Source organism: Tachypleus tridentatus, chromosome 1, assembly GCF_004210375.1.
Source record: "Tachypleus tridentatus isolate NWPU-2018 chromosome 1, ASM421037v1, whole genome shotgun sequence".
Taxonomy (NCBI): domain Eukaryota; kingdom Metazoa; phylum Arthropoda; class Merostomata; order Xiphosura; family Limulidae; genus Tachypleus; species Tachypleus tridentatus.
The window spans coordinates 6,549,303-6,576,300 of NC_134825.1; the positions used below are offsets into that span (position 1 = coordinate 6,549,303).

At 32.9% G+C, this 26,998-nt stretch overlaps 1 protein-coding gene across 1 annotated transcript in view; it reads right to left on the bottom strand.

Moving 5' to 3' along the window:
• Positions 1-26,998, bottom strand: part of LOC143236334 (agrin-like) — a 398,571-nt gene that overhangs the window by 122,708 nt on the left and 248,865 nt on the right. The window contains 1 exon segment of the mRNA XM_076474633.1: positions 14,912-15,148. Coding sequence (XP_076330748.1) covers positions 14,912-15,148 — 237 coding nt within the window.

Here is a 26,998-nt window from a genome sequence, read left to right on the forward strand (position 1 = left end):
CCTTCAAAAAACAAAGTACTGTTGTAACGTGTTACTCGTTGGCCAGATTCCTTTGGATTATCTGAAGAAACGGTTCTCGCAACAACAAATTAGTTTACTTCTTTCTTAACGATTTTTATACATTAAGTTTTCTTGTGGTTGTAGGCCTAACAATGACGTTTCAATAGAAATTTCAAGACCATGGTAAATTCACGTAACAATAAATAAACACAAGAAATTTCCTTGCTAATAAAGCAATAAAGTTTACTTCCAACACTAGTTTGTTTGGAGCATCTCGGCTATCTGAAGGCTATATGTGATAGCCATCACTAATTTAACGAAGATAGATTAGAACGAAAGCAGCTAGTCAACACTTTTACCAAGGAATAGTAAGATTTGTTGTTTCATTATAACGTCTCCACGGCTCAAAGGTGATAGGAATTTGAACCCGTGACTTTGAGAGTTCAATGCCTTAACTATCATATCATGCTAGATCTTTTTTAAACACTGAACTGTAGACAACACTTTTTACTCTGGACTCTAAAACACTGAATGTTCATCTATTTATCATTCTCTATCCTACCTAGTTACACTTATTTATAAAAAAAATGTACCTTTGTCTCCAGAATCTGCCCGAAACTACTAAATTCTGGACATCATCGTAATGACAAATCCCTTTGACATGAGTATAAATTAAAACATTAAATACAATAGCAATGCACGACCTTTGGCTTGGTTCAACTGTCTTTATGGATTACGTAAGGCGCATCATTCACTTCGATCTGTGTTCTTGTAATTTGGAACTCATCCTTTCCAGTGAGAGGAATTGATCATTTGGATGAAATCTAGTTTTGTCAGTACTAATATCATAGATGAGTTTCGTTTGATTACAAGCTCATTAGGTATGTATGACGTTTTTATAATTACGATCTTCGAGAGTTCTTCAAGGAGACACGCTGGAGTGTTTGTTTCCACTACAACTAAAATACTAAACGTAGACTTATACCTCTTAAATCCTGGTATAAGTATTTTACTTCTTAGTGTTACAGTGAGTTCCTCCTCTATTGTAACTACTGAAACTTCAACCTCTAAGTAATTACCATGTAGTATATAGGAATCTTCTGGTTATAGACTGTGAAGCTATTTGAAGCTAGCCACACGTCACATTCATGTATCCACTTGAAGTCAATTCCTAGTACGTACTTTTCTTCAATGTCCTTTACCACATACAGTGAGGTGTAGAAAAGATTAACTTCAAAGTTTCCTGGAACTTTATGTCCAGTTTCTGTTCACAGAAAACTCTCTTTTTTCTTTATCTCCCACCTTTCATTGTCACATCAGCTCTAACAATCCTAGCTGTAGAACCAGTGTCCATCAACACACTGCGAAGTTTTCCATTAATAAACTTATAGAATCATCGAAAATTTTCCTCAAATAATGAACCTCTTATCTCTTAAGGTGTAGATGAAGCATTTCCAGCCGTACTTTCCAGACCCATAAATAGAGTTTGTTCCTGTATTATAGCTGTTAGTTTGATATATTGGGGCTCTGAAACAAATCTTTAGAGAATTGCCTCCTTCATTTACTAACATCTGTTGCTTTCCTACATTCTCAGTGTAATTATCATAATTCACATAATTATAAAAGTGTTCTGTTTCTAGTAGTTACTGTGATGAATGTTTATTCATATAAGTGCTACTCTACAGTTCCACGAAACATGTGCCTTCTAGTTACTCTTGAAACACTTGTTGTCGTATGGTCTATTTCTAACTAATGATCTGATAAATTATTTTAGTTCTTCTAGACTATCGTCAGAGGGAACCAGTGTTTCGTTCTAATGATCCAGTAGCTTCTAGAATGGTTTAACGTTCAGTTTAATATACTCTAGTTCTATTATCAACTAGAGAGTTTATTTTAAAGACTTAAACAAACTTTGCTTCAATCTAATTCTAACATTCTTGTCTGTTATGGCATATAAAAATTGACGAAATTCTAATTAATCACGCCCTTCCAAATCTTCTGATAAAGTCTTTTCTTTCCTCTGTACCTTGTTCTGGTGGTTGTTGAGGCTCTGCGTTGGAAGAGCACTCTATGTCATTAAGGCTGGTCTTATTAAACTGGTACCAAGAAGTATAATGTGTTGTTTACCATTTCACCCATTTACTCTGGAAATTATTTGCAACTGAATCTGATGTGATTCCCATGGTACTTTTCCATCGTAGCCTGTTAGTTTCTTTCTTGGTTGATGTTGAACTGGCAAACTAAATTCCATATCTTTATTTTACAATGAAATAGTCAAAGTAACACAGGAAGATTCTGCTGAAACAGACAGCACAACAACAGCAGATCAACCAGCCCTCCTATTCCACATTTCTTAGTAAATTGTATTTTAGGTTGGAAAGATGTGTAGTGGGTTTATTCTCTGTATTTACCAATTCATTTTCCAGGTTTCTATACTGTCATTGATGTGTTTTTTACTCTGCCTGTGTTTTCATGTGTTTCTTTATTTTTTTGATACAATTTGTTAGCACTTCGTTACCTTGTTGATGTGTTTCTGTACACCATCAATCATATTATTCTAATCCTTTAGAATATCTCCAGTGGCTTAATAAATATTTTCGTCAGTCTGTTTTTAATAATTCTTTAACTATTATGCTTCTTTATTTTAACTTATCTCTCAGATTTCTTTGTTTTTTTTTCATCCTTCATCCTGTTATCTTTTCTATTTGTTTACACTTCATTGTTTTATTAGTTCTAAGAATTTACTCATCCCGCCTTGTGCTAGTGTGGCCATCTTTAAGATTGCAGTTTAAACAAAGTTTTATCTTCTTTTCACCAAAATAATCCCACTATTGAATAAGTTCTGTAGTATGTTATTTTTTAGGATTATGTGGTAAAAACAGCAAAATCAGTCCACGTAACGATAACAAGTTAATCTATGTCTTACTTAATGTTTCTACATTATACATTATACGTTTACTTATCGCTGCACAGAAATACATTATACGTTTACTTATAGCTGCACAGAAATACATTATACGTTTACTTATAGCTGCACAGAAATACATTATACGTTTACTTATAGCTGCACAGAAATTCCAAAACTATACCAAATACTCCTTACTCACCGTGCTCATCATGAGTTTCTAAAGCTGGTTTTAATCTTAAACGATTTTCAGTACGCTACCTGTACCGTGTTCATCATGAGTTTCTAAACCTGGTTTTCATTTTAAAAGATATACAATGGGCTACCTGTACCGTGCCCATCGTAAGTTTCTAAAGCTGGTTTTAATTTTAGAAGATATACAATGGGCTACCTGTACCGTGCCCATCGTAAGTTTCTAAAGCTGGTTTTAATTTTAAAAGATATACAATGGGCTACCTGTACCGTGCCCATCATGAGTTTCTAAAGCTGGTTTTAATTTTAAAAGATATACAATGGGCTACCTGTACCGTGCCCATCGTAAGTTTCTAAAGCTGGTTTAATTTTAAAAGATATACAATGGGCTACCTGTACCGTGCCCATCATGAGTTTCTAAAGCTGGTTTTAATTTTAAAAGATATACAATGGGCTACCTGTACCGTGCCCATCATGAGTTTCTAAAGCTGGTTTTAATTTTAAAAGATATACAATGGGCTGTCTGTACCGTGTCCATCATGAGTTTCTAAAGCTGGTTTTAATTTTAAAAGATATAAAATGGGCTGTGTGTACTGTGTCCATCATAAGTTTCTAAAGCTGGTTTTAATTTTAAAAGATATACAATGGGCTACCTGTACCGTGTTTATCATGAGTTTCTAAAGCTGGTTTTAATTTTAAAAGATATACAATGGGCTACCTGTACCGTGTCCATCATGAGTTTCTATAGCTGGTTTTAATTTTAAAATATATACAATGGGCTACCTGTACCGTGTCCATGAGTTTCTAAAGCTGAGAAACATTTAACAATACTATAAGAAACTGGGTTTACAATATCATAACGAAACTATAGTACCAATTAACAATACAATATCATAACGAAACTACAGTACCAATTAACAATACAATATCATAACGAAACAATTAACAATACAATATTATAACGAAACTATAGTACCAATTAACAATAGAATAACATAACACAACTATAGCACCAACTGACAATAGAATAACATAATGCAACTATAGCACCAATTAACAATAGAATAACATAACACAACTATTGCACCAACTAACACTAGAATAACATAACACAACTATTGCACCAACTGACACTAGAATAACATAACACAACTACAGCATGAACTAATAATAGAGTAACATAACACCTCCATCACTATGTTGAAGTAATTCGTGATGACAATGCTCACCTGAAGATGACCTAAGAAGGTCAAAACATTGTTTTCTACTTTATTTTAATTAAATTGCTAATACCTATACCAGCCGCCTTGAGAATATATTCTTACCCCTATCAGAAGTTAATAATGCAGTGATATAACGCAGTATAAGCATGAACTAGTAACAAAGCAACAATAGCACGAACTGACAATACATTAAAATAACGCACGTCTTTCATGAACTAAAAATTGAGTAATATAAGGCAATTATAGGACGATCTTATATTACAATAGTATAAAAGAGCCCTTTCAACCACTGTAAAGCATTATTTACCTAAATATTTATATATATATATTTATAGAAAACAGTAGTTACTCTTGTGGCCATAAACCAAAATGTACTTTATAAGTAGCAGCCACCATATTAAGGGCTTTCATTGACTCTTTGTACAGAATCAAATTTAGTGTTAATCTTATGTCTGCTGAAAGTATAAAGTGGGCTCAGTGGCTGTGTTTATCGAACTTTGGACTTTCCTAATCTTCAGCAACTAACTAACAATTCATGTCCAGATAAAGTGAAATTAAATAATTCATTGTGTGAGTTTTCTTTTTTCACACCTATTTGAATTTGAGAAGCTTTATACGGTTCTGGTGATCCAGGACATTTAGAAAAACTTTGTCGGATTCCGGTGATTCAGCACATCTAGAAAATATTTGCCGTGTTCTGGTAATCCAGCACATTTAGAAAATGTTTGTTGGGTTCTGGTAATCCAGCACATTTAGAAAATGTTTGTTGGGTTCTGGTAATCCAGCATATTTAAAAATATTTGTTGGGTTCTGGCGATCTAGCACTTTTAGAAAATGTTTGTTGGGTTCTGGTGATAAACTAATGATCGCTGATACTTGGAACCATCTATTGAAATGCTGGGATACAATCAGTTATATTGAGTCAAAAAAGTGGAATTTACTCGGATACTTGAAATGTATTTTCACTTTTTCATCATTGTATTTAAAACAATATTTAGCTCATTATAGTCGTTAACTCTGACAAGCAATGATATAACATCAATATTGAATTAATACCAAACTGAAAATGAAATATTGCATATTAACTAAATATTGAAAACTGAGATCTCTTTTGTTATAAATGCAATTTATTTATTTTAATATTATTTTTCGTTTTGTTATGTAGAAATGAGTATTCATGTATTTATTTACACGAAGTATTTAATTTTTATAATATCAATACTTACAGTTCAGGTTACATAAAGTATTCCAATTTATAATATCAGTATAGGACACTTAGGGGAATCTTTCGTAAGCCAGGTCACCAACTTCGAAATATGCACCTGATGATGTGTGAACATTAGTTTATTGTTTTCTAGGCGTAGCTTTGATAAGAGGTTTCGTTTAGAAGTAGAACATGCAAAACATTACAATACACGAAGCAACAGCTGCGTGTGTCAAATCAGTTTTGGAAGACTGCTGTGTAATGGAATGATTTTCTTTTGAATAACCTACGTAGTCATCACTACTGACTTCATTTTCAAAAAGGAATTTTCAATAAAAAGGACAAAAACTGCTGCTCTGCACACATACAGCTCACATGGTGGCAGCACTTAGTTGTAACTGTATACAATATGTGTAATCCCGCTAGCCCAAGTTACTTAAGGAAACACGAATCGCCCATAGCGTGCTGTTGGCCATGAATTGAAAACTTGGGTCTCACGTGAGTCTAGAGCGAACGCGTCTTTCACAGTTGACGACGGAATAGCGTGCCTCAAGCTTATTTTCAAGATCACTGGTTCAAGATTATGGTTCCCATAGCTGAATTTTAAACATTCGTGGTTAGGTTTTATACAATGTAAAGCAGTCCTGAACGTGTCCTGATCCTAGAAAAACGCACTAGTCCCAAACGATTCGGCAATAGATGCTATCGAAGATAATAAACATTCAGCGCTACCACGTTTATCGAAGAACTTCGTTCAGAACATAATCACGCAAGTTTCAATTGCATTAAGCAGATTCGAAGAGCAACGGTTGGAGAATACGTATTTTAAACTTGTATATTTTATTCAAATCGAACACAGGTAGATTTAAAGTTATTCTGTTTAAGATTTCTGAGAATAGTAGCTTAGAACACACCTATCTAACAATCTCAGAAAATGAAACCATCAGGTTTCGTTAGTTTCTTATAATAGCTGGGAAAGCGCCATAAAACACCGTTTGTCTTTTTTGTTTGTCCCTGATAAAAATATTATAAACTTTTGACCTCTGACCTCAATGAATCTTCACAAGGAGCTCGGAATGTTGCAGAGAGATTTTAATACCCCTTAAATTAGTTATTGTTTATTACAAAACAGACAACAACTTAGATGTTCTCCCTTGAAATTGTCGGAGAAGCATGTGCATGTATGTCGTTTATCCAACCCATGTTTAGTATAATGTGCATGTATGTCGTTTCGGCGTCCGACTGAGAGCAAAGAATTAAAATCCACGCCTGACGAGCGGACCTGTGCTAATAGCTTACAGTCCCATATTTTTTCGTTACATGTTATATATTAAAATGAATCTGTCCTGTCGGGTAGAGAGCAACATGCTTTACAAAAGAGATAATCCAGTCAAAGCTTTACGTATTACACATTACAGAGAGTTTATCCAACCCGTGTTTAGTATAATGTACATCATAACGAGTTTATCCAATTCATGACTAGTACAACATACACTACAACGAATAACTTGTCCAGAAAACAAAACAAAACGGATCTTTAACAACATATAGTTGTACGTTATATGCAAATTGTTGTATGTTATATTTTATATATTATATGTAATATGTTGTATGTTATATATTATATGTTGTAAGCACCCTGGCATGGCCAGGTGGGTTAAGGTGTTTGACTCGTAATCCGCGGGTCGCGGGTTCGAATCCCCGTCGCACCAAACATGCTCGCCCTTTCAGCCGTGGGGACGTTATAACGTTTCGGTCTATCCCACCATTCGTTGGTAAAAACACACTAAAGCATAAATAACAATACATACTAAAACACATACAATAATACACACTTAAACCTATATCAGAATACACACTAATATATATAACAATGCACAATAAAATATATATAATACACACTAAAATAAATACAAAGTACACAATAAAATATATGTAACAATATGCACTAAATATATATATACATAAAATACACACTAAAATACATATAGTAATTCACACCAAAATATATACAACAATACACAGTAAAATACATATACCTGAGAAAAATACATATAATAATACACACTAAAATATATATAATAATACATACTAGAATATATACAATAATACACACTAAAACGTTTAAAATAATACGCACTAAAATGTATATAACAACATACATTAAATTATATATACCAATACTCACTAAAATATATATAACAGTGCACATTAAAATATGTTTAATAATACACACCAAAAGATATATAATAATATTCACTAAAATATATATATAAAAACGATAACATAACATTAAAATGTATATAGCAATAACATTAAAATACACACTAAAATGTATATAACAATACACATTAGATAATAACACACTAAAGTATATATAACAATACACACTAAAACATAGATAATAATGCACACTAAAAGATATATAATAATACTCATTAAAATACATATAACAATACACACTAAAATGTATATAATAACACGCATTAAAATATATATAACAATAACACTTAAATACACATAGTAGTGCACACTAAACGTATATAACAATACAAACTAAAATATATATAACAATATACATTAAAACGTTTGTTTGTTTGTTTGTTTGTTTTGGAATTTCGCACAAAGCTACTCGAGGGCTATCTGTGCTAAACGTCACTAATTTAAGTTCATAGGCAGTAGTCATCACACCCACCGCCAACTCTTGGGTTAAACGAATAGTGGGATTGATATCACATTATACCCCATGGAGGCGAGCATGTTTAGCGCGACACCCGCGACCCTCAGATTAATCGCACGGACGCGCTGGCCAAAGATACATTAAAACGTACATACCTAAACACACTAAAATACATATAGTAATACACATTAAAATATATATATAATATACACAAAAACATATATATTAATAGACACTAAAATATATGCAATAATACACACTAAGATAATATAATAATACTAAGATAATATAATAATACACACTAAGATAATATAATAATACACACTAAAACATAATAAAAATACCCACTAAAATATACATAATAAGACATACTAAAATATATACAATAATACGCACTAAAACATATATAATAATACACACTAAAATATATATAATAATAGACACCTAATTAAGTATAACATTTCACACTAAAATATATGTTACAATACACAGTAAAATACATATAGTAATATACACTAAAATATATATAAAATACTACCCACTAAAATATGTATAATAATACAAACTAAAATATGTATAACAATGCATACTATAATATATATATTATATATATATATAATATACACTAAATTATATATAACAATACGCACTAAAATATACATAGTAATACGCACTAAAATATACATAATAAAACACACTAAGATATATATAATAATCCACATTAAAGTATGTATAATAATTCATACTAAAATATATAACAATACACACTAAAATGTATATAATAATACACACAAAAACATATATAATAACACACACTAAAAGAAAAATAACAACCCACACTAAAGTATGTATAACAATACACACTAAGTGAAAGATTCACACTAAAATAGATATAATAATACACGTTAAGTGATAGTTCCACTCTCAGATATATACAACAATACAAGTTAAGTGATAGTTCCACTCTCAGATATATACAACAATACAAGTTAAGTGATAGTTCCACTCTCAGATATATACAACAATACAAGTTAAGTGATAGTTCCACTCTCAGATATATACAACAATACAAGTTAAGTGATAGTTCCACTCTCAGATATATCAGATATATACAACAATACACGCTAAGTGATAGTTCCGCACTCAAATATATACAACAATATACGCTAAGTGAAGGTTCCACACTAAAATATATATAATAATACACACTAAATGATAGTTCCACACTGAAACATGTATAACTGTTTTTGCTCTACTATATGTAATATTTAAATCCACAAGAACACAAATAATACGTTCTCCTAATTCATGTTACTGATAAATTGTGTTAACATAGATTTCTAGGTTAGAAGTTGTTGGCATTTCTCATGTTATGTAACTACACATGATATTAATGAAAACTTAGTTTCGTAACGTATAATTAGTTAGATCTAACATCTTCTATTATTGAAATGAATTTTGAATATTCTGCATGTGAGGCTTCTACACAGAATATATGGAACTCGCTCGTGTTAACCAACGTCGTGCGAGCAAGTAGATCTGATAATTGTTCATTTATTATTTTAAATTACAATACAGTATGATAAACACAACATTGAAACTTGAATAACTGTCACGGCAAAGGTCTGTTTCCTCTCACTTCAAACGTGTTCACAAGAAAATATATGAAAGTCGTTTTAATGACTGTTTTCCAAAATATTATAAAACTGATTATAGATCAAGTGTTGTAACTAGGTCTGGAATGACCTATTATTTAAATCCTGTGTAAATATTTTTTTTATTATAACATGTGTTTGATATTCTTCCATAATTCAAGATATTTCTGTCTGTACATTATGTAGAGTTCATTCATTATATATTTTTCTGTTGAAAGCAAACAGATATTTGATTTTCAATACTGAGCAAGTAATGGACACACAGGTGTTGAAGTTAAGCAGGCTTTAAGAAAGGTTAAAGTCGTTTATCTCTACGGCTGACTTTAATAACAAGTTATTTATCTGTATGGCTGACTTCAATAACAAGTAGTTTATCTGTATGGCTGACTTCAATAACAAGTTGTTTATCTGTGTGGCTGACTTCAATAACAAGTTGTTTATCTGTATGGCTGACTTCAATAACAAGTTGTTTATCTGTATGGCTGACTTCAATAACAAGTTATTTATCTGTATGGCTGACTTCAATAACAAGTTGTTTATCTGTATGGCTGACTTCAATAACAAGTTCTTTATCTGTATGGCTGACTTCAATAACAAGTTGTTTATCTGTATGGCTGACTTCAATAACAAGTTGTTTATCTGTATGACTGACTTCAATAACAAGTTATTTATCTGTATGGCTGACTTCAATTACAAGTTATTTATCTGTATGACTGACTTCAATAACAAGTTGTTTATCTGTATGGCTGACTTCAATAACAAGTTATTTATCTGTATGGCTGACTTCAATAACAAGTTGTTTATCTGTATGGCTGACTTCAATAACAAGTTGTTTATCTGTGTGGCTGGCTTCAATAACAAGTTGTTTATCTGTATGGCTGACTTCAATAACAAGTTGTTTATCTGTATGGCTGACTTCAATAACAAATTGTTTATCTGTATGGCTGACTTCAATAACAAAATGTTTATCTGTATGTCTGATTTCAATAACAAGTTATTTATCTGTATGGCTGACTTCAATAACAAAATGTTTATCTGTATGGCTGACCTCAATCACAAGTTATTTATCTGTATGGCTGACTTCAATCACAAGGTAATCATTCAAAGTTATTTTATTCTAATGTTTTACAGAAAGTATGAAAAATATTCTATTTGTGTGGACAAAATATCAATTTTTATCGTTGATATCGAATATCAGCTTCGTATAAATGAAGCAAACTTCAGTACATTGAACTAAAGAATACATTATAATTCCTAAATCATATTTTTTTTTCTTTCTTTCATCAATAAGTGAATAAAATGCGTGTCAGTGTTAGGGATAATGTTCGCTTAACACAATGATTTTATTATCTGCATATGGTAAAGGAAGTGATATGCTATTTGAGAATGACGAATATCATATTGAACACCTTCCGTTACAATTTCGGAAATACCAAGCACAGTTTCTAAATTTTCTTGATGAATACGTCTTATGTTTAACGTGCCACTGGTGAAACATTGATTCTCTAGAACGAGTAGTTTTGGGGATAGAGTCGATGTTGAAACTTTCGTGATGAATACGTCTGATGTTAGGTGTGCCACTGGTGGAACATTGATTCTTTAGAACAAGTAGTTTTGGAGATGGAGTCGATGTTGAAACTTTCGTGATGAATACGTCTGATGTTAGATGTGCCACTTGTGGAACATTGATTCTTTAGAGCAAGTAGTTTTGGAGGTGGAGTCGATGTTGAAACTCTCTTGATGAATATAGCTGATGTTGGATGCATCACTGGTGAAACATCGATTCTCTAAAACAAGTAGTTTTATAGGTTGAGGCATTTTAAATATAGAATTTTTCTTTATGATCAAACTGAACCTTCCTGTCAATACTATTCGTCAGATATTAATACATGTAATACCTCCATAAAGTTGTGTTTGGAACCTGCGTTCTTTTACAATACATTTCAGTTCGTATTATCGGTTTTTGTATTGGTTTTCCTTGGTCTCTTGACCATTACTCGAGTAATGAACCATGACCTATCAACATCACCGGGAAGAAATCTTTTCGACATTTGTCCTGTTCATTAATTCTTGATGTGATATCCGATAAAATCTTCCTTATGTGCTGACAAAATTGATGCCTTAAAGTAATTGATTTCAGATAAAAGTGTCGAAACTAGTAATTCTGAACTGCAGAGACATGCGATTGAAGCATCCCTCGTTCATCAAATATGGCAGATCGAAATGACTGCACGGCCACTTCTGATAGCGTTTTCGTCGAATTATGTCTGGACATCCTGACGTTTTTATGTCTGTTGCATGTGCGAAAGAGACTCGAAATATATTTTTCAAAGCAATCTTTTCAACGTAATTCATAAAAAAAACAAGTAATTGATGTTTAGTGATTCTTAAAGTGCAAACTGGAACAATAATACACACTGTATAAATAACTGGTTAACATAGTGAATTTGTTTGATTAGAATCATCCAACTTATCAATTCTAAGCTCTCTAAGAAGAAATTATAACTGAAGTTGTTCCAAGCTCAACATCTGCTTGGACTAAGTGGGTGTTCTACTTCTCGTTTCTTATTAGGATTTTTCAAAATAATCAACATAGTTAACACGTAAGCCTTAAAAAAATATCCAACATCAGTAACATTGCATTCTGAAACAAATTTAAGAACCCGATGTCAACAGTAAAATGGTAATAACTTCTAGTTTTGATTTGATTTCGGTAACTTGTGATTAAACGTGTTTGTTAGAAGCGCTTAAAATAAATTAGTGAGTAATCACAACATTTTAGAATCACGATTTTGTTCGAATTAGTCCTAGCGTTCTATCACTTATTATTGTATCTCTTTACGTAAGCCTCTAATTCTTGGCATTATATTTTGTTCAGTATAACTCAGTGGTGAACGTCGAGACAAACTGAATGTAAACTCACCTTTACTTGGTTAAAATTATTCAAAACGAGTAATGTTTTTCTTATCGAATATAAGTTATTGTTAAATTGTTTTTACTTCTCTGATCAAACGTTTCTCATTACATTTCGTATTTTTATGTAAAGAGAAGGAACTCATTCAGGTAAACAGTATGTAAATAAGGATACTGCTGGTACTGCACGTATTATCAAGTATATAAAATGAGATTAGGTAGTGAGATACTACCCTCACTAGTTACCCTATGGTAACTACCATAGCCGGAAGTTACACTGACAACGGATCATATATTTTTCTGAGCTAAATGATGCGAATTAAACTGTTCTTTACTTCTGATTAGTTGTAAAGAACAGTCTTAGTTAAGTAGGCGCACTCCATCGTTCGCTTTTTCATTTCGCGCGTTTACTCTTTGGAGTATCTACTCGTAATCGCGAATAATGGCAAAATACGGGTTATGGTGAAAGCCGTTTCAAAGTATATTTTATATTTTTGATAATCAAACTCTGTAAAATGTGGACACATTGAATGTATGTTTTCACATTTATATCATGTTGTTTTAATATTAGAAACTTCACTTCGCTTTACAACCAAAAGTAAACAAAATTCGCGCATGAAATGTTTAAGGCATATTTTAAGATGCACAATGTTTAGGACAAGGCAAAACATTTGTAATGTTTTTAAATGGAGAAAAGCATTCATCATGTATATTGTATGCATAATGAATAAACTGTAAAAAGAAAAAAACTGTAAGTTTTCTCTATTGTTTTACTTTCATTTAACCTAAAAAACTACTGTTTATTTGATACCGACTGAGGAAACCATTATCATAAAACTATTTTAAATACCAGTAAAAGTTAAGACTACACAGAGATAAAAATAATAATGTAACTGCAAGAAATGTTTATGGTTACATCCGAATAAAAATAATGTAACTACCAGAAATGGTTAAAACCTGAGATAAGATAAATGTAATGCAATTCTCAGAGATGACTAAAGCTCCATTGAGAACAGCATAAACAAGTTAACAATGTAAGTATCATAAGTGGTTAAAGTTCAAATTACTGAAATTATCAGAAGTGGCCAAGGTTTAAAAAAAGAAAACAAAAACCAACAATTTGTTTAACAGATGTGCCTAATTTGTACTAAGATAAAATTTACGTAACAGTCAGGTTTTCATAAAGCTTTTCATAAATGTATAGAAAGAACAAAATTTTTGTTTTATTTATAAATAAAATCGAACTCAGTAGGCTGTAGTGTTGTGTAAAACATAAGATTTGAAAGTTCAAGGAGGTGTGTTATTTTGGAGCCAGCAAATAAGTTCATCTGTATAAGTCTCTAAAAGGTTTTTTAGTTGAGGCTCATTGATTTGAGAGACCAATCAATATTTTAAATACACTTCGCTAATAGTCGTTGGATTTTATACTGATTTTAGGTTTTCCATTTATTATGGCATTAGTTAAATACTAGAATGATATCTTAACTTTATATGTGGGTTATTAACATTGAGGATATCTGTTAAATAAATCTTGTAATGTCAGTATCAGTCCATCAGGCATAAAACTATTTTAAATACCAGAAATATTTATAAAACATATAACTGCTGTTAAAACAATATTAATGTCTTAATATATTAACTAATATGTTTAAAAATACTTTCTCATACATTTTGGTGCATTTAAACAGCCTTCGAGTGCTGGCTTTCAAAAACATTAGGCTCTCATCATGTGTCATTTTATTTACGCCAGCCACCACGTGGTATTTAAGTTATAAGTGGCTACATGTTTGACATTCCGATACTGCGACAAAGCACCCTTTACAGGCTCAGTCCAACAATTGAACTTGTAGAGTCTACGTACGAAATATTGAGTTTAAGGGAAAAAAATCTACTCTGAGAACGGCGACGTTAGTTTAGGAAGAAGTAATTTAAAAAGGAATTATTATTCTCATCTAATACGAATAAACAACAAAACTCTTTAATAACACACCCATTTGTGTTAATTTTGATAAGTTCACTAGTCAAGCTTTCTGAATAACTTAGAATCTTTGAACTTTATACAGGAAACTGAAATGTGTTGCGTAAGAATCATAACACATCCACAGCCACTAGAAATCATTAATGTGATATATCACTTACCACACCGACCCTGGAATTTGACTTGAATGTCCATCTTTTCTTGACAAGCAGTTCGTTTTAGCTCACATACTGTAGGGTAGTCTTTTCCGTCGCTTCCGCACACAGGCCTAGAGCCTCGGCTGTCGCCGTATGTGGCGCATTTTTTCGGGCAAATACACTCGGCTGTCCGACCGTCCATGGATGGGCGGCATTCGGCCCCAAATTTGCATTCCATTTCTTCGCAAGGATCTTTGATATCTTTGGGGAATTTATAACAACACCAAGTTAGAGACAGACACAGAACCAGAAGTAATACTTCTATGTGCACGTTTTTCATAAAGCAGCGCATGTTGTAGATTACTAACACTAACACAATTCCAATAAAACTACAGATTTTAATGTTGTTAAAATTTCGAGATGATTACAAGAAATATCGGCCATGTAGTTCTGAACAGAATAACAAAGACATTTTAACATTAATAGCATATGTGGAAGATTGCTTACAAATGTTGATGTTTTACAGTAAATTTTAATATGCTTTTTATGGAAATTTGATAGAATTTGAAAATATTAGAATTTTCTTTCGATTTGTTTCTAACAATGTAGAACGCGATGGCCGCCTAGGAAGGAGATAACCAACTGAGCATGCGTTCCGTCGTCTTTCAAGTAATCAACACGACATTTCTCTCGAAGGCAGGAGTCTGATGTCGATCTGGACGTTAAAAGTTAAAAAAGATAAACAACTTGACACAGTACACCCACTATTCCCTTCAATATTACAAGTAACGCGTGGGAAAGCGTTTGTTTCTCTGGTGTGTTAGTCCCTACAAACTCGGTGTCTTACAGTAACAACTTTTACGTGGAAGACGAGGCATATTCTCTCTCGTGTTTCCAAGCTGTAGCTGTCGTAAAGCTATTGTTAGTTCAGTGTTCCAGTCTACGCGCGTGCATTTCCCGCAGTCTACGGATCAATATCAACCCTATAAACAAGAGTCAACTGTGCAAGAGTTTGAAAGGCATAGACGGATTGTTTTAATTGTTGGAGAGAAACCAATGTAACTGACCATGGTTATAATGTACCAGATTACTCAGAACTGTATTATGTTTTACTAGTCAAAGTACGTCTGTAGAGAAAAACTAACAACTTCATTATTCTGTCCAGAAAATTAAACATCGGTGATGTAACGAACGTACGTCTTCTTAGAGGATCAAAAAATGTTTGAAACATGGAAGTTTTGTTAGCAGAAAAGTTAGATATAAAGACAGAAAATGAAAGATTGTTGTCTTTTCTAACGACTTAAAGCTAGATTAGGACATAAAGACACTACATGTATTTTAAGATGTGAAAGAACATGAAAATGAGAGAAGACGCTTTATGGAAGAACAATCATCTCAGTAAGAAACTCTACAGAAGAATAACTCTGTCATTAAGACAGTTTACGGTATGATAACACTAATATCAACACAAGATAACCCTTACATTAAGATACTTTACTAGGGTAATGTTAACAATGAGATATTTCAAGAAGGGCAATTTTCACATTAGGACTTCTTATGGAAGGATAACTCACACATTAAGACATTTTACGGACGAAAGAGCTAATATTGAAATACCTTATCACTTATATTAAGACACCTTACTAAAGTTAAAACTCACTTACAAGACGAGAGTTGGTGTTTATCCTAAGACATTTTAAGAAGGATAATGTTTCTTATCGCATAAAATTATGAATGTGTTATGAATAGAAAATAAAACGATAACATATTTTTGAAACACTATAACAAACTTATATTGGTACTTGTTACTGTTCTTAATTCACTAGAAATATTCTACACGTGTGTCAACTACATTTCCAGGAACTTGTGTGTCGTTTTTGAATTTCGCGTAAAGCTACAAGTGGGCTATCTGCGCTAGTCGACTCGAAATTAGCAGAGATAGAGAAAGGAAGGCAGTCAACGTCACCTACCTCCAACTTTTGAGCTACTCTTTTGCCTACAAATAGTGGGATTAACCGTAACATAATAACGCTCTCATGGCTGAAGGGGCGAGCATTTCGGCGGAACTGGAATTCGAACCCACGAGCCCACAGATTGCGAGTCGAGCGCCCTAACCAACTGACCATGCCGGGCCTAGACTAGCGTGGGAAAGAAACTTTGTACTTTTCAAATAGAAACTAAGTTGTTTTGACTGTTACTTTTTGTATACTCACACTTCCCTATAGAACACACATCAAGTAGGTTGAGTGAAACTGGAGTGATGGTCAAATGTTCTCTTCACCGTTTAAAATTAATTTTTAGTTAGCTTGTAAATCAGTTTTTCCTGAGAATATATTTCTTTCAAAACTCTCATTTTCCAATAACTTATACAATATATATATATATTTATATATACTTCAAAATCACGTTGGATTCACAGATTTTTGTAATCTTTAAATGTCTACGATTTTTATGATTTTAATCAACTTTTGAATTCCCAGACAATAGTAGGAGTGTGAAGGATACGAAACGCTTTGGATGTAATTAATTTAAATTAAAAACGTGTCTCACCATAGCAATAAAATTCCCCCTAAGCGATTATTAATTACCGAGTAGAAGACGACCAGGTTTAGTAAATTTGTTATTTTGTTATTTAATCGAATCTTATACAATAGTAACAGTTCTAATGTCACGTTTGCCTTCATTAGATTAGTTTAGAATATAACATTAGATTTTAGGTCTAAGATATACCTCGTGTCCTTACCTTTAACACTTTCCCACATTACCATATATTTTAAGATCCATCCTTCGCTGCTGTAAAGCTGTGATAAATTCTTTCTGTCACGCGTCAGTGCTACACGATTTACACAATGGCCGCTACTAAATAGGTCTTGCTACTGGTTCAGGGTCATAGGAAACATCGACTGTATGAGCTTTAATAATTTATATAAATGTTTAATTACAGCTTACAAAACAGTGGAGTACCGAACAGATAGGGGAAACTGGTGAAAGAACAAAGGATAGTTCTTATGGTAACTTTAATGTGAAAACGTTATGTTTTTCAGTTTTTTTAAACATTTTCAGTTCAAACTACTTTTGGTGGAAACGCGTGAAAAATGTAACACCTTCACATTAATTACGCATATTTTAAAATATTTTATCTATTAACGAAAGAGACAGCAAAATCCAACGTAGGTAAGAAGCGGAACCTATGAAGTATTACATATAGTTCACGATCCTTTCTGTTAAAGAAAGACACCGTCAGGAAATAAAACATAAAACGGTTTTGATTCTTATATTAAAGTTTACGGTTTGCAACACTTTATCACTGGTTGACAGAAACTTCCATGACTGTCTTGTATGTTGACAGAAACTCTTATAACTGTCTTGTATGTTGCTTCCAACTCTCATGACTGTCTTGTATGTTGACAGAAACTCTTATAACTGTCTTGTATGTTGACAGAAACTCTCATGACTGTCTTGTATGTTGACAGAAACTCTTATAACTGTCTTGTATGTTGCTTCCAACTCTCATGACTGTCTTGTATGTTGACAGAAACTCTCATGACTGTCTTGTATGTTGACAGAAACTCTTTCAAATGTCTATACATTATTATAAACTCTTGCAACTGTCCTGTACGTTGATAGAAGCTGTTACAATTGTTTGTACGGCTGTGTTGTATGTTGATAGAAACCGTTACAACTGTTTGTACGGCTGTGTTTTATGTTTATAGAATCTGTTACAACTGTTTGTACGGCTGTGTTGTATGTTGATAGAAACTCTTACAACTGTTCTGTAACAACTATCATGACTGTTCTGTACGTATATGAGCGTGCGGTGTGAGTGTAATAACTGTAACAGCCCTTATTACTAGATTAATATAAATATAAAAGTTCGAAAACTCTCGTTATTGATGTAAGAAATTATGTTGTCTAGAAGCAAAAAAATGATCTCATGAGATGACGAAGAAAAAAACGTAGAATTACATATACTTGGAAGTTCTGTTTTAACCTAGAAAAATGTATCTATAATAGTTTCAGCCATTAGTTGTTGAACCAGGGAAGGAGGTTAAAGCTATAATAGTGAAACTTATTACTAGGTTGAGAACAACCACAGTTAAATACAAGTTTTTTGTATATTTTTAACTTAAAGAAGAACCACGTTTCGAACTAGTGCTCTTCGTCAGGTCGAACAGATTACAACAAAAGCACATGCGCAGAATTCAAAGAACTTGCGTGCATAGTATTAGAAATTTTGAGCGTGATAATTCTAAGTACAATTACACTTATTACATAAAAATTACAAGTCATAAACGTATAAGTAGGTAGCAATTACACTTTAAACAAAAAACGGAAAAGTAGAAATCTACAGGAAGGGAAGGCGTTCATTTAAACCAGATGGTTGTAGAGTCCACAAGTCGTAGATTAATATCCTTTCAAGTCGTTCTTTTTTGTGAATGTCTGTTGGAGCACAAATAAGTCCAAGAATCTGTGTGGTTGTTGATGGTGAAATGTTTGTCTAAAGGTGTTTCTTGGTTCTACAGTTTAATATGATTTAGATGTTCTCGTGCTCAACGACCTGTTTGTCCAGTGTATAAACTATTGTATCTTTTGTAAATTATACAGTAAAGGATACAGTCAGTGGTACATGTAAATAATTGTCTTTTGTTGAAAGTTATGTTCTTTCCTCGTATGTGTGCAGAACTATTTATATGTGGGCAGCTGACGCACCTGTTTACATGTGAGTGTCTAGTATTATTTTGTTTTCGCTTAACATTAATGTGTCTTTGGATTTTTTAAATGTTTTCGTGTCTGTAAGAAATAATTGGTGGGTCTTTGAAAAGAGGTCTAGTGGTGGGCACTTCAGTAAGTATTGTGTCATAGTTTAGTGTAATATCTTTGATCTTGTTGGTTGAATGATATGTTAACACAACTGGAATATAACAGGTGTGTTCTTTCTTGTTAGGTTGAATGTTTGCTCCTGAATACATGAGCTAACTTTGGTGGCTGCATCATGGATGAGAAAGTCAATGTAGTGTCTGGATACAAGAGCTAACTTTGGTGGCTACATCCTGGATGAGAAAGTCAATGTAGTGTCTTTTATAAAATAAAGTCTTCATGTCTTTGAATTTACATTTATTATCAATGCCATCACTACATAGTAGTGAGTAAAGCATCGACTTTTTGTTGGTGTACGAGTGAGAAAATGTAAAATGTATGTACGTGTGCGAATGTGTTTCATTGTAGTGTATATTGATGATCAGATTATTGTCTTGTTCGTACATGTTAATGTATGTGCATGTGTGAATGTGTTTCATTGTAGTATATACTAGTGGTCAGATGGTTATCTTGTATTTACGTCTTAATGTACGTAGGTGTGTCGGATATAGAGGAAGTGTTGTTTCGGATATAGAGGAAGTGTTGTGTCGGATATAGAGGAAGTGTTGTTTAGGAAGTGTTGTGTCGGATATAGAGGAAGTGTTGTGTAGGAAGTGTTGTGTCGGATATAGAGGAAGTGTTGTGTCGGATATAGAGAAAGTGTTGTGTCGGATGTTGCCATGTAGATTATACAGAGGATGGGAAGGAAGAAACAAATTGTAGAAAAGTTTCTATCCATATTATACCTCGTACGTCATCAACATATCTACGATACAACATAGGTACTGATCCATTACATTGATCAAATACAATATCTTCAGTGTATCCAACAAAGAGGTTGGAAAAGGTGGGGCTCATTTTAGTCTCCATGGAGACTTTGTCAAGGTAACTGGAAATTTGCTTTGTAAGGCAACTGCATGCAAATACAAAAAAATGGCTCGGATGTCTATCTTTGAAGATTTTAGTGAGTAGATAGAAAGTGGGAGTTCTAGATTGCTGAACTATAATGTTTTTGGGTGTAGTGGGTAATTCGTCAGCAATGATCGTGCCTTCAATTGTAACGTTAATGCGCTACTGATGTCAGAAATTAGGTTGTCTAGAAGAGAGGTTTGAAAAGCACTGTTGCAAATCTGACCCAATGTTTAAGCTGTATATAATTCCTAGCGTCAAACTACTGTGGCTCCACCTTTGTCAGCTGATTTTATAACAGGGTCGTCTCTTTACTGCAGACTAGTTAAAGCTAACTGTTTATCGTGAAAGATGTTTTTACATCTAGTTTTCATGTTTACATCTAATCTGTTTATTTCATTCCTATATTCACGAGTGAAGTAATCGAGTACGATGAATGTTTTGAAAAAAGTTACAGAACGGATCACACGAAAGGGTAATTTTGGAAAATTGGGTTTTCAGCCCTAGTCTGCGAAGAAAAAAACATTCGATATCTTCCATTGTGCAAAAGGCGTCAAGATTACTTTTGATAGGGACAAACTTTTATTAACGATAGTTTGTTCATTGGGCAGGAGTTTCAAATCATTAAGAATTGTGACAAACTTAAGTCTTCTATTAAGGATAGTTTGTACATTGGGCAGGAGTTTCAAATCATTAAAAATTGTGACAAACTGAATACTTTTATTAAGGATAGTTTGTACATTGGGCAGGAGTTTCAAATCATTAAGAATTGTGACAAACTGAATACTTTTATTAAGGATAGTTTGTACATTGGGCAGGAGTTTCAAATCATTAAAAATTGTGACAAACTGAATACTTTTATTAAGGATAGTTTGTTCATTGGGCAGGAGTTTCAAATCATTAAGAATTGTGACAAACTGAATACTTTTATTAAGGATAGTTTGTACATTGGGCAGGAGTTTCAAATCATTAAGAATTGTGACAAACTGAATACTTTTATTAAGGATAGTTTGTACATTGGGCAGGAGTTTCAAATCATTAAAATTGTGACAAACTGAATACTTTTATTAAGGATAGTTTGTACATTGGGCAGGAGTTTCAAATCATTAAGAATTGTGACAAACTGAATACTTTTATTAAGGATAGTTTGTACATTGGGCAGGAGTTTCAAATCATTAAAAATTGTGACAAACTGAATACTTTTATTAAGGATAGTTTGTACATTGGGCAGGAGTTTCAAATCATTAAGAATTGTGACAAACTGAATACTTTTATTAAGGATAGTTTGTACATTGGGCAGGAGTTTCAAATCATTAAGAATTGTGACAAACTGAATACTTTTATTAAGGATAGTTTGTACATTGGGCAGGAGTTTCAAATCATTAAGAATTGCGACAAACTTAAGTCTTCTATTAAGGATAGTTTGTACATTGGCCAGGAGTTTCAAATCATTAAGAATTGTGACAAACTGAATACTTTTATTAAGGATAGTTTGTACATTGGCCAGGAGTTTCAAATCATTAAGAATTGTGACAAACTGAATACTTTTATTAAGGATAGTTTGTACATTGGGCAGGAGTTTCAAATCATTAAAAATTGTGACAAACTGAATACTTTTATTAAGGATAGTTTGTACATTGGGCAGGAGTTTCAAATCATTAAGAATTGTGACAAACTGAATACTTTTATTAAGGATAGTTTGTACATTGGGCAGGAGTTTCAAATCATTAAAATTGTGACAAACTGAATACTTTTATTAAGGATAGTTTGTACATTGGGCAGGAGTTTCAAATCATTAAGAATTGTGACAAACTGAATACTTTTATTAAGGATAGTTTGTACATTGGGCAGGAGTTTCAAATCATTAAGAATTGTGACAAACTGAATACTTTTATTAAGGATAGTTTGTACATTGGGCAGGAGTTTCAAATCATTAAGAATTGCGACAAACTTAAGTCTTCTATTAAGGATAGTTTGTACATTGGGCAGGAGTTTCAAATCATTAAGAATTGTGACAAACTGAATGCTTTTATTAAGGATAGTTTGTACATTGGGCAGGAGTTTCAAATCATTAAGAGTTGTGACAAACTGAATACTTTTATTAAGGATAGTTTGTACATTGGGCAGGAGTTTCAAATCATTAAGAATTGTGACAAACTGAATGCTTTTATTAAGGATAGTTTGTACATTGGGCAGGAGTTTCAAATCATTAAGAGTTGTGACAAACTGAATACTTTTATTAAGGATAGTTTGTACATTGGGCAGGAGTTTCAAATCATTAAGAATTGTGACAAACTGAATGCTTTTATTAAGGATAGTTTGTTCATTGGGCAGGAGTTTCAAATCATTAAGAGTTGTGACAAACTGAATACTTTTATTAAGGATAGTTTGTTCATTGGGCAGGAGTTTCAAATCATTAAGAGTTGTGACAAACTGAATACTTTTATTAAGGATAGTTTGTACATTGGCCAGGAGTTTCAAATCATTAAGAATTGTGACAAACTGAATACTTTTATTAAGGATAGTTTGTACATTGGCCAGGAGTTTCAAATCATTAAGAATTGTGACAAACTGAATACTTTTATTAAGGATAGTTTGTACATTGGCCAGGAGTTTCAAATAATTAAGAATTGTGACAAACTGAATACTTTTATTAAGGATAGTTTGTTCATCGGGCAGGAGTTTCAAATCATTAAGAATTGTGACAAACTGAATACTTTTATTAAGGATAGTTTGTACATTGGCCAGGAGTTTCAAATCATTAAGAATTGTGACAAACTGAATGCTTTTATACATTTTTGCAATATTGGAAACAGGATTCTATATTCATCTAGTTTAAATGAACGCTTTTCTTTTCTGTAGATTTCTATTTTTGGTTTAAAATGTAATTGCTATATTGTTTAAAGTTTAATTGCTATATTGTTTAGCGTTTAATTGCTATATTGTTTAACGTTTAATTGCTATATTGTTTAACGTTTAATTGCTATATTGTTTAATGTTTAATTGCTATATTGTTTAAAGTTTAATTGCTATCTTGTTTAAATATAATCGCTATCAACTTTTATTTTTATGTAATTTTACTTAGAATTTTCTCTCTCAAAATTCCAAATGTTAAGCACGCGAGCGCTTTGTATTCTGTGCATGCGCTCTTGTAAACTGTAAGTTCCGACGAAGAGCACGAGCTCGAAACGTCATTCATCTTTAGGTTAAATACATATAAAAACTTCAACCTTTTAATTAATGTTAACAATCTCGTCTCCTTTTCGGTTTCAACTATACATTCGTCTTCCAAGAATAGCCACACAGATAACTAATGCTCCCACTAACAGTCATTCAGTATTAAAAACGGTTATTCCTGGAGTCTACAATCTGGCCATTTAACTCGTGTAGTGTACGGTGGTGTTTGTATAAAAAAGCACCAGGTTCCTGCTGTTGTTTCTTTTTTTAATTTTTACTTTCAATTATTACCTAACTGTTGATCTGTTGTACAAAAGCAGTCAATGATTAGTGACAAAATTAACCACATTTTTAAGACTCAGTGATTCAGGCTTTGTAATTCAGCATTTGAATATTGTTTAAGTTAATAGTTTTATTGAAGTATTGAATATTGGATTTTTTAAGAGTGTTTAATATAGAATAAGGAACATAATACAATGAATTAGAAAACATGAGTCTAAACTCTCACCATAATAAAGAATAAATGAAATGTACAGCTTAAAGTAGATCGTGGACTCGTAGTGTGAGGGTTCGAATCCCTGTCACACCAAACATGCTCGCCTTTCCAGCCGTGAGGGCGTTATAATGTGACGGTCAATCCTACTATTCCTTAGTAAAACTGTAGCCTAAGTTTTGGTGTTGGAGGGTAATGACTACCTTTTTTAATTCTAGCCTTACACTGCTAATTTTATTTCTTGCAGTTTTAGTTTGTTCTGAATTTTGCGCAGAGCCCCACGAGGGCTATTTGTGTTAGTATACTCTAATTTAGCAGTGACAAACTCGGGAAGGTAGCTAGCCAACATCACCCACCGCCAACTCTTGGGTTGCTCCTTATCAACAAATAGTGGGATTGACCATTGAATTATAATGTCCATACCGCTGAGAGGGACAGCATGTTCGGTGTGGTATTCGAAACACGAGTCGAGAACCAGACCATTCCAGCCTTATTCTTATGGACAAGAACAGTTTAACATTATTGAACATAACATGTTTTCTTATGTAAGTGAATAATTTAATATCAGTGAACATGTTACGTTCTTTTATAGAATTGAACAATTTAACGTAAGTGAATATGTCTGTCTTCTTGCGTAAGTAAACAATTTAAAATGAAGGAATATGATGTGTTCTCTTGTAGATGTGAACAGCTTAAAACAATTGACATGTCATGTTCTCTGAAAGTGAACAGTTTAACATTGGTGAAAATGTTTTGTATTCTCATTGAAGCGGAGGGTTTAACATCAGGTAACATTTGTTCTCTTATGAATGCAAACGGTTTTTACATCAGTGAACATTTCACATTTTCGTAGATTGATAGATAAGTCTAAATAGCTTATGTAAAACGCATTGTGTTTTTCCAGTATAATTATTTAATTATTAAATACTATAACACACTTAACGTGTGTTGTGAATGGTAATTGCAATAGTCTCTCAGTTACGTATTAACGAACTGTCCAAGTTACAACATTGATTTATCTTTTATATCAGCACATTCGAACTTGACATTTTTATTACCATAAATCACAGTTTTTCTCGTGGGTGTAGTGACGTCAGTAAGGTAACAGAGGGGTGAAATTATAATTCTAAGATAAACACATATAGGAATAAAGTAAGCACGTGTAAGCACGAACTTGTCAGTTCATTCGTTGCGCGTGAATTTGTTTGTTTGTACTTACTGCTGAGCCATGGACTACAGAAACATATAAATAAGAACTATAAAGGACCTCTTCACAGTTTTCTAGAAGTTTTAGTCTTATGGTTACATATTAACATTCCAAGAAAGGCTTCATCCATAAATTATTACCAACTATCTTCGTCTAATAACTGTCCACTCCAGAAGGAAGTATAAGAGAAAACTCCTGACACATTACAACAACGTTTCATAATAGAAGGATACTTAACTTATGGTTTGTTTGTTTTGAATTTCGTGCAAAGCTACACGAGGGTGATCTGTCCTAGCCATCTCTAATTTAGCAATGTAAGAGTAGAGGGAAGGCAGCTAGTCATCACCACCCACCGCCAACTCTTGGAATACTCTTTTACCAACGAATAGTGGGATTGACCATCACATTATAACGCTTCCACGTCTGAAAGGGCAAGAATGCTTGGTGCGACGGGGATTCGAACTCGCGACCCCCATTTTACGAGTCGATTGCCTTAACCTCTTAAGTTATGGAAAATCTCACATTTCCTAAGAATGATTATTTCCCAAAAGTTATAAAAGTTATGGAAAATCTCACATTTTCTAACAATGATTCATTGTAGAAAGAAACATGTATTATAATAACCGTGAAAGATTCTAAAAATGTTTTAGTTGCTGTATTTTGCATTAAGCACAAAACTACACAACGGGCTATCAGTCCTCTGCCCATCAAGAGTATCGAAACCCGGTTCTTAGTAGTTTGAAGTCCGCAGACATTCCGTTGTGCCATGAGAGAGCGAATAGTTTAGACTGAGCAGTTACAAATTATAATTGTAAAGTATTTTGACATCGGCCATTTTTCTCAACCATATGTCTAGTATATAAAACAAATAAACAAAGGTTTTGTGGAACCAAACTAAAATAAAAACATTATCTGTGTACTAAACAGCATAAATTCTAAATATAAAAATTATTCCTAAAAATACGGGCATGAAACCACTGTGGGTAAGGAGCTGAGAAAGTGAAGATTTATAAAGTTTCTGATGGAAAATTCAGTGATATTCACCTGAACTTTAATGTGTCTTATGAAATGAGATCATACAGCTGACATTGAATCCATAACCTAGGACTTTACTGAGACATGAATACAATAAAACAACATTAGCTGCTAGGCGATCTGCAACCCCTAAATCGCTATCCTAGCCTCAAGCGTAAAATGTTGCTTTTTGTGGTGGCTTCAGAGTTAAAATGTAGATAGAAAACATTGGAAGCACAAGGCACCATCGTAGAAGTCTTTTATTATTTGGTTTCCTTGCACAAACATGTCTGGATGTGACGTCAACCTGGACAACACTTTGATAGAACGTGTCGTATCAACCATAATGAATGGAGGAGTGTGATATTAACTACTGACAAAAGTTTGTGAGTAGAAGTCACGTCTTTCAGCGTACTTATACATCGTTACAAAGTTTGTGAATAGGACTCACATG